General features: G+C 43.8%; 1 protein-coding gene across 1 annotated transcript; it reads left to right on the top strand.

Annotated features, from left to right (window-relative positions):
- Nucleotides 1–6,114: 6,114 nt before the first annotated feature.
- Nucleotides 6,115–6,795, top strand: LOC136838052 (gastrula zinc finger protein XlCGF49.1-like). Its single transcript, XM_067102902.1, has one exon. The coding sequence runs from the start codon at nt 6,115–6,117 to the stop codon at nt 6,793–6,795; it is 681 nt and encodes a 226-aa protein (XP_066959003.1).
- Nucleotides 6,796–9,571: the final 2,776 nt, after the last annotated feature.

The raw sequence follows: 9,571 nt of genomic DNA on the forward strand, positions 1-9,571 counted from the left end.
CAACCAGGGGCTGATAGGGAACACTTCAAGCTCCTCCCCCAGCGGTCTTCCGATCGCACAGGGAAGGGTTTACGCAGCCTGTCTGCACCTGGTCATTCATTCCGGAATTATTGGTTTTTAATTGAGTTTTTGGAGAGCCATGAGCTGGTGTTCCTGGTTCTTCCATGGCTGGATGGCCACAGTGACCCGGTAAGACTTCAGCCTGTCTGTCCCGGATCTTCAGCGTTAGAGAGTGGTTAGCATTGGATCTGGCGTGTGGCTCAGATGCTATCAATGGCTCCGATCTTTGGATTGGGTTGTTCAATAGTGAAGGGTTTTGGTGGAGTTTCTCCATCACCTCTGATCTTCCTCTTCGATACTTTCAAGGAAGTGGAAGAGGCTACTATGGTTGGCTATCACTGCATGAAGTCTTGAAAGCCTTCCAGCATTTGATCCTTTTTCTGAGGAAGAGGACTGACTGCCTCACCACCACGGTACCTTTGCACCTCGGTTTCCCACACGGGTGCAACTGTTGCTCTGGGGCTGGCCGGTACTCAGCTTTTGCTCCCTGGGAGGAAGGTCTTTGTCAAGACTTTCTATCACCATCCCCAAGGTCTGACGAAGAGTCTACATTGGTTTCAAGTGATACTGTTTCGTAAGGAGTACACTGAATGTTTTCAATATGGGCTTAGTATGATTGATGGTATTGCTATGAACAATAAATTAAAAGCTCCAATTTTATGTAAATTTTCTAATAATCTTTTACCTTCTCGTATTCCAGACTCTCCGTATGGAACAAGAAGTCATCGTTTACATTGTCAAGGTTTTGGGAATGAATGGGGTGTCCAGCGATGAATGTAAGTGCAAGTTCCTGTGAGGTGTTGAATAAGTTCCTAAAATAGATAGTTGATAAAAATTCCAGATATTAGATTTGTGTATAGTGAAAGGAGGAAAGGGAGAAAATAAAATAAGAAACAAATAAGAGTGATAGAAGCAGTGAATAACAATAGAAGAAAGTGAAAAAGTAAGTGATCGTATGCATAAAAAGGACATTGAAGGACCAAAGACTAAAATGAGCACCTTGAATATCAGTTGAAGAGCCGAGACAGAGGATGCAGTGTCCCGTCTCTGGTCAAGAGTGAAAATGGAGGTTTTGGGCAGTGATGCCCCAGCAGGCTAAACTTCTGTCTTTGGATCCAGTGATGGAAATGAAGATGGAAGTGGAGGTGTGTTGTGAGTCTGATGGTGACATGGAGTATCACTGTGGAGGGATGATGAAGGCACCTGCTGCCTGTCAGAAAGGAAGTCGACGAGGGGAAGACCTTTTATCAACCCACACATGGAGATCCACACAGGGAGAGGCCTTCACCTGCAATACACTGTGGACGTTGCTCTCCACAAATCAGCTCAAGACCCACATGGCGATCCATAATGGGAGAAGCCATTCGTGTGCAAGGACTGTGGGAAGTCGTTCTCCCAGAAAGCAAATCTCAAGACCACATGGTGATCCACACGGGAGAGAGGCCCACGTGTGCAAGGACTGTGGGAAGTCATTCTCCCAGAAATCACATCTGGAGACCCACATGGTGATCCACACAGGGGAGAGGGCCTTTCCCTGCAATGACTGTGGGAAGTCATTCTCCCAGAAATCACATCTGAGACCCACATGGTGATCCACACGGGGAGAGGCCATTTGTGCAAGGACTGTGGGAAGTCGTTCTTCAGAATTCGATCTCAAGAAACACATTGCATCCACACAGGGGAGGGGCCTTGCCTGTAATAACTGTAGGAAGTCATTTTATCAGAAATCAGATCTCAAGAGACACATGGTGGTCCACACAGGGAGAGGGCCTCACCTGCAAGGACTGTAAGTCATTCTCCCGAAATCGCATCTCAAGACCCACATGGCGATCCACACGGGGAGAGGCCCTTTGTGTGCAAAGACTGTGAAGTCGTTCTCCCAGAAATCAAATCTCAGGACCCACATGGTGATCCACACAGGGAGAGGGCCTTCACCTGCAATGACTGTGGGAAGTCGTTCTCCCAGAAATCAAATCTGGAGGCCCACATGGTGAGCCACACAGGGGAGAGGTCCTTCACCTGCAATGACTGTGGGAAGTCGTTCTCCCATAAATCAAATCTCAAGACCCACATGGCGATCCACACGGGGAGCCATCTGTGTGCAAGGACTGTGGGAAGTCGCTTCTCCCAGAAATCGAGTCTCAAGATACACACGAGGATCCATCTTGTGGAGAAGCCATTTGCTTGCTAAGAGTGTGGAAAATTTTTTCCTGGAGGAACAGCCTGGAACGACATTTTCAGATCCAGGAAGGAGGGACTCAATCGTCACATGAGGAGGCTTTAAAGTCACCGATTGATTGCGAGCTGTCTCCAGTGATTCATTGACCTGAGTCGCTGATACTGACTGTTTGATTCATTTTTCTGGTTTTATGAATCACATTACAAATTTGACCACCATAGGCTAATTAGTTATGTAGTTATTGAATTTACATTTTACGGTTTATTAAAAATGGTTTTTCTAACAATGCCTTAATTTAAGTAGTCCTTCCAACATGAAGATTGACCTAGAGGCTCTCGGAAGCCACCCTTAAAATCTGGTTCATATCCATCCACAACTTTCCTCTCGAGATGAGGTACGATAAAGAATTCGCTAAGGAGACGTGAGGCAGAATTTGATGATGAAGGGAATGATATTAGCTGTTGACTTTGTCTTATCCATGGGACGGTTTGCCTTCACTGCCAAGCCAATGAAAGAAAACGGGAACTGAACAGTTCGAACGACTGTCGTTGGACTGATTCAGACATCCAGCAACTGTGACACCCAAGAATATGTCAGTATATTAATGTAGATGAATGTGCATATATGTGTATGGATAATACTGTATATATAGATGAATTAAATGTAGACATGCAATAGAAGCATGTGGTATGATGATACCTTGCAACAAAAAAGCTAAAAGCTACAATAATGTGTTCTTTTGTAGGGGATGGATTGAAGGCCTTGGGGAGAAATAATATCAGAATTTGGTCTAAATAAACATTGATTTTCAAAGACTGGAATTACATACAATATAGATGACGACGCAGAGTGTGTAATAACATACATTTGGTCTAAATAAACAAGTAAAAATGTGCTGAAGTTTCTTTGAGCAGTCGAGTTTTCTGTATAGCTTACAATGCTGTTTGAAACTCTCAGCTGTGGCTTCAACACAATAGCCTTTGTTGTTGGCACCTATAGTGCTGCCAGACACACAATGATGGCTGACCTAAACCTTAAATAAAATAAAAACTGTGAGAGGAGGGTTAGAGGGCTGCAATTTGCCATGTTTGATGATTGGGGGTGGATGATCAACATACCACTTTGCAGCCCTCTAGCCTCAGTAGTCTTTGAGATCTGGGGGCGGACAGATAAAGTGCAGACAGATAGACAAAGTCAGTAAATAGTTTCCTTTTACAGAAAACTAAAATTGTAAAATGAGTGACTCAAAAGACAGAGTTGCTTAGAAAATACTCAATTAAATATAGAAACAATAATTAAAAAAAAAATAAATGAGAGAGTTGAAGGATTTAGACTTCACTTTTCCAGCAAAACTCAATAATCAGTTATAGAAGAGGAAATAGATAGAACTAATAAGACATAATATAAAGAAATCAAATGAAATAGAAGCAGAGAAAGAGGAATAATTGGAAGGTGTGAAAAATATACAAGAATAAGAGAAGACCCATAGTGGGGTAAAACAATCAGTGCACCTCATGTGGTGCACTGTAGGCATTCTTTAGGTTCTTTGCAGAGTGCCTTTGGCCCCAGCTGCTATAACCCCTTTTGTTCCTTTGACTGTACCCTCCATTCATATTCTCTGTCTTCCATCTTACTTTCCTCCTTTTCTACCAATTTTTTCAGTGCTTCAACAGCTTCGAGGTTTTCCTCCTGTTGCACCTTTCAACCCTTTGCTCTCAGTTTCAATTTCAGCTGTTGAATGACCTCAGGTACCAGCGCTGGGTGGCGAAGAATTGCAGAACAGACAAGATCTCACGACAGTAGCAGCACCCTACAATTTGCACTTGGTGGAACCTGGCAGCTTTTGGGTACATGGCAGAGAGGCGATTGGTATGATCACCTGCACACTGATTTGCCTGTGGAACGCTGCCCATTAGCCTTGGACACACTTTCCATCGACCATTGGCGTCTCAGCAGGTCAGTTAGCAAGCCCAGCTCCCTTTGGGGCAGGTAGCAACTTGTCTAGGTATTCAGTTGGCAGGAGACAGGTCAGGAGTGACTGGTTCTCCTCCCTTCCTCCTCTCTCATACCTCCTCCCTCTTTGGTAATGGAGAGTCCAAGTGCCATTCCATATACAAGCTGACGGATGGGGTCAGGTTAGCCTCTGACTGAACAACAGCACAGCCTTGTCATTGGCAGTGAAAGGGATGTGCAAGTTCTTCACCTCTTTTGGCAAGAGGTGAGAGGACAGATAATTAAGCAAGACCTTTGATTGTATTTACTTACTGTTTTATTGCCCAACACTTCAGTTGGGTTCTTGTAGCCTGATTAAGTAATGGAGTACAAACCATTTACTAAATGGTCCTGAAGTCTAGCATCTGCTACATCCCATATGTGCAGTATGCTAGAAGTGCAGGTTCCTTCTCTGCTCCTGACGGACTGGGAAGGTAACCAACCCCAGGTTGGACAAACCTGCCAGTTGTTTCAGAGATCTGCCCAGACTCCTCCCACTAGTGGGTGCCTCCCTTTGTAAAGAATGAAGGCTTTTATATATGAAGGAATGAATAGCAAATTTTAAAAGTCATTTGTAATTTTCTAACATACAAACCTGATGGTCTTTACATTTATGGTCCACCTCAGCCACCCTCACTCTGGTACCTGGGCTGGGAGGCAAAAGTGTTGGAGTGCAGGCTGACAGGTGGGTGGGTGGGGCTTTTACCTGTTGGTAGTTGATTACCTGTTCAAATAAGTTTGAATGGTTGTGCAGCTTGGGTCGCAAGCCAAAACTTGTATGTAAAGAACTTCAGATTTGTATGTTAGGAGAAATACAAGTTACTTTTAAAATTTACTATTTTTAAAAAGAAAAATATCCACGATGAAATATATGGAAGCTCAGATTTCTGACTCCAGGATTTCTGATAACGCTTCCCAAGGGAACTGTGATCAGTAACTTATTAACGAGCATACCACATGAAAACGTGATACTTTTAGGAGTAAAAAGGCTAAAGTTTCCAAGGTCACTGAAGATTTGTAACGAGGCAGGTAATCTCTTTAGTGACTACAGTTGACAGGAATGTTACTGAGCCTTTGTCAAAAGAATACCACAAGAAGTCACTCTCTTAAAAGGTTATTGAAGAAATCATGATACAGGAACCAAGAAAACGATAATGGTGAAGATGTACCCTGAGGGATATATGCGAGGATTTGAATGAAGAACCACTTGTAAACAAATGATTATTAAGAGGATGTCATTTTTTCAGTGAGCACTTGAGGGCATGAAGCGTCACTTAACATCCACAATACAGGTTTCATGACATCAAGATTATGCCCATCAGAGAGAGAGTCTTGTGAGACACACGACAGAATGAGCGTTTGCGAAGCAGTTCCAATGAACTGTTGGTGTACAGACACTTGTGTGTGGACAACAGGTCATCTGAAGACTTGCGAATCAGAGTGTCTGTGGGCTCAATATGATTGATGGGTTTGTTATGGACAATAAATTAAAAGCTCCAGTTTTATGTAAATTTTTCTAATAATCTTTACATTCTCAGTATTCCAGACTTTCCGTGGCTGGAAGAAGAAATCGTCAGGTTACGTTGTCAAGGTTTCGGGTCCAGCGATGAATGTAAGTGCAGGTTCCTGTGAGGTGTTGGAATTAAGTTCCTACAACAGTTGATAAAAATTCTAGGTATCAGATTTGTGTATTGGTGAAAGGAAGAAAGTGAGAAAATAAAATAAGAAACAAATAAGAGTGATAGAAGCAGTGAATAACAATAGAAGAAGGTGAAAAAGTAAGTGATCGCATGCATAAAAAAAGGACATTGAAGGACCAAAGACTAAAATGAGCACCTTGAATATCAGTCATTGAAGAGCGAGACAGAGGATGCAGTGTCCCCATGTCTCTGGTCAAGAGTGAAAATGGAGGTTTAGTGGGCAGTGATGCCCCAGCCTGCTGTACCTCTGTCTCTTTGGATCCAGTGATGGAAATCAAGACGGAGGTGAAGATGGAAGTGGAGGTGTGTTATGAGTCTGATGGTGACATGAAGCATCACTGTGCGGATGGTGAAGGTGATTCGCTGCATGTCAGAAAGGAAGCTCGACAAGGGGAAGACCTTTCGACCCACATGGAGATCCACAGGGGAGGGCCCTTCTCCTGCAACGACTGTGGGAAATCGTTCTCCCAGAAATCAACTCAAGACCCACATGGTGATCCACACAGGGAGAGGGCCTTTTGTGCAAGGACTGTGGGAAGTCGTTCTCCCAGAAATCAACTCTCAAGACCCACATGGCGATCCACACAGGGAGAGGCCTTTGTGTGCAAGGACTGTGGGAAGTCATTCTACAAGAAATCATATCTCGAGAGACACATGGCGATCCACACAGGGAGAGGCCCTTCAGATGCAAGGACTGTGGGAAGTCATTCTCCCAGAAATCAAATCTCAAGGCTCACATGGCAATCCACACAGTGGAGAAGCCCCACGTGTGTCAATAACTGTGGGAAGTCATTCATCCGGAAATCGCGTCTCAAGACCCACATGGCGATCCACACGGGGAGAGGCCTCGTCTGTAAAGAGTGATAAAAGTCGTTTCTCCCAGAAATCTAGTCTTGAGACCCACATGGTTATCCACAGGGGAGAAGGCCTTTGCCTGTAATAACTGTGGGAAGTCATTCTTCTGGAGATCAAATCTCAAGACCCACATGGCGATCCCACAGGGGAGAGGCCTTTGTGTGCAAGGACTGTGGGAAGTCGTTCTCCCAGAAATCAAGTCTCAAGACCCACACGGCGATCCACACAGCGATCCACACGGGGAGAGGGCTGGCCTGTACAACTGTGGGAAGTCGTTCTCCCATAAATCAGCTCTCAAGACCCACATGGCAATCCACACGGGGAGAGGCCCTTGACTGCAATGACTGTGGGAAGTCATTTTCTTGAAATCAACCAAGACCCACATGGCGATCCACACAGGGAAGAGGCCATTCGTGTGTAAGGACTGTGGGAAGCCGCTCTCCTGAAATCGATCTCAAGAGACACATGGTGAGCCACACAGGGAGAGGCCTTTTATGCAAGGACTGTGGGAAGTCGTTCTCCCACAAATCAACTCTGAAGACCCACATGGCAATCCACACAGGGAGAGGCCCTTCACGTGCAATGACTGTGGGAAGTCATTCTCCTGAAATCGATCTGAAGACTCACATGGTGAGCCACACAGGGAGAGGCCCTTCATGTAAGGACTGTGGGACGCCGTTTCCTCCGTGAAATCGCGCCTCAAGACCCACATGGTAAGCCACACACAGGAGAAGCCCTTCGTGTGGGACTGTGGGAAGTCGTTCTCCCAGAAATCGCATCTCAAGACCCACATGTTGATCCATCTTGTGGAAAAGCCACTTGCTTTGCTAAGAGTGTGAAAATTTTTTCCTGGAGGAACAGCCTGAACAACATTTCCAGATCCAGGAAGGAGAGACTCGATCGGCACATGAGGAGGCTTTAAAGTCACCGATTGATTGCGGAGCTGTCTCCCAGTGATTCATTGACCTGAGTCACTGATACTGACTGTACGATTCATTTTTCTTGTCTTGTGAGTCACAATAGGCTAATTAGTTATGTAGTTATTGAATTTACAGTTTACACAATTCAATAAATTGTTTTTCTTACAATGCTTGCATTTAAGTAGTCCTTCCAAAATGAAGATTGACCTAGAGGCTCTCGGACAGGACCGTTTCTAGCTTTGTGGGGGCCCTAGGCAAAATGCTGTTTGGGGGCCCTAGATAGATAGGTAGGTAGGTACTTCATATATCCCCGAGGGGTTTGTCAAACTGTGATGAAGCCATTCCTCACCCTTTAAATGATCTAGTAAGATGCAAGAAACTATTACACTTCACATTTATTTATTTCACATCTATTTCAAAGTGCAAAGATAATGAAAAAAACCAACACTTAAAATAATGCTTAACTAACATCACAGTCACACACTTAACAAAAAAACAACTAATAATTCACATTATTCACAGTAACAATGTATTGTCCTCATACTGTCTGCTTCCTGGCTTTCTTATCCGCAAAGTCATCAGTGATATCCTCATATGACACCTGCTTGCCCACCTCATGGTTGATGCTAAGTGAGTCGATCCTGTCCCATGGAAGGCCTTAGATAGGTCTTGATGAGCTTCAGCTTTGAGAAGCTCCTCTCTGCTGAGTTCACTGTCACCGACAGAGTGCAGGCAATTCTCAGGGCAACCCACAGATTGGGATACAGTTCCTCCAAATGTTTTTGTGGATAAAGGTGAGGAGCTCAAGAGCAGTCATGTCACCTGTGGGTAACCTTGGCAAGTTTTGACTTCCACAGCCAGCTCCTTTCCATCAATGTCACTTTCATTTTCAGTGCTTAATGTCATGCAGAGGTTGTCACACTGGTTGCTCAATGCCTGATCATCCAGTTTTTGGAAATTGAGCAGCACTCCAAATCTGTCTCTCACTTCACCCGGTGTTTTAAACCTATCAGTTAAGGATTCAATGGCTGTGTCAACAACAACATTAAAGAATGTTGCTCCTAGCCTCTTCATGGCATCTGCAATGGGCTCATCTGGGGCTTCATAAGCAAAGTGCTTTTTGTGCTTCTTAATCTTTTCCCTTGAGTACAGTTTCTACATTCATTTCTCACATATCTTTAGCAGAGGCCTGAGCTGAGAAACAAAGCCAGTTCTTCTGTAGTTGGTCTGAGATGTTTTGCTTTAGTGAGGAGGTCAACTGCCACACCAAGCTGCATTTTGGGAGACTGCAGGAGCAGCAGCAAAGTCCAGCATCTGTTTGGTAATATTTTATGTTGTGGACAATATCTCCACAGTCATGAGTGGAGAGACTCATTTCAGTCCCTTGTGCCAGGACAATCAAATGAGACATCCATATGTAATAAGTCTCTTCTAGGTGCAATGCTATGTTTATCAATATAATACTTGGAAAGTTCTATGGTAAGTAAACTTCTCACTTTTGCTACAGCCAATTCAGTATTGTGTTGAGCATATCTTCCATAAGTTTTATTACTAATTTTCCCTAAACTCAAGCACCCAGTCAGTTTTGAAAACCCATTGTAGCCTAACCCCAACAACATTGTTACATAAACAACCATAGAACTTAATGGTACAAAGCTTGATTTACATATATCATCATCATTTATAATAATTTCACACCATCTGCACGTAACAAAAATGGAACAGTCAAGTAATTTATATATTTTCACGTCAATATCAGAATTTTCATGAAAATATGGACAGGCCATTTTTTTAAACACACCTTCAATATAATCACATTTTGGGTAGTTTACAGTTTAGTTGGCCAGGCCGCGCAACACCGCCTC

Source organism: Macrobrachium rosenbergii, unplaced genomic scaffold, assembly GCF_040412425.1.
Source record: "Macrobrachium rosenbergii isolate ZJJX-2024 unplaced genomic scaffold, ASM4041242v1 13909, whole genome shotgun sequence".
Classification (NCBI taxonomy): Eukaryota; Metazoa; Arthropoda; class Malacostraca; order Decapoda; family Palaemonidae; genus Macrobrachium; species Macrobrachium rosenbergii.

Excerpts from the sequence above, each read along its gene's own strand:
- LOC136838052 (XM_067102902.1), top strand. The coding sequence starts at position 6,115 with ATGTCTCTGGTCAAGAGTGAAAATGGAGGTTTAGTGGGCAGTGATGCC.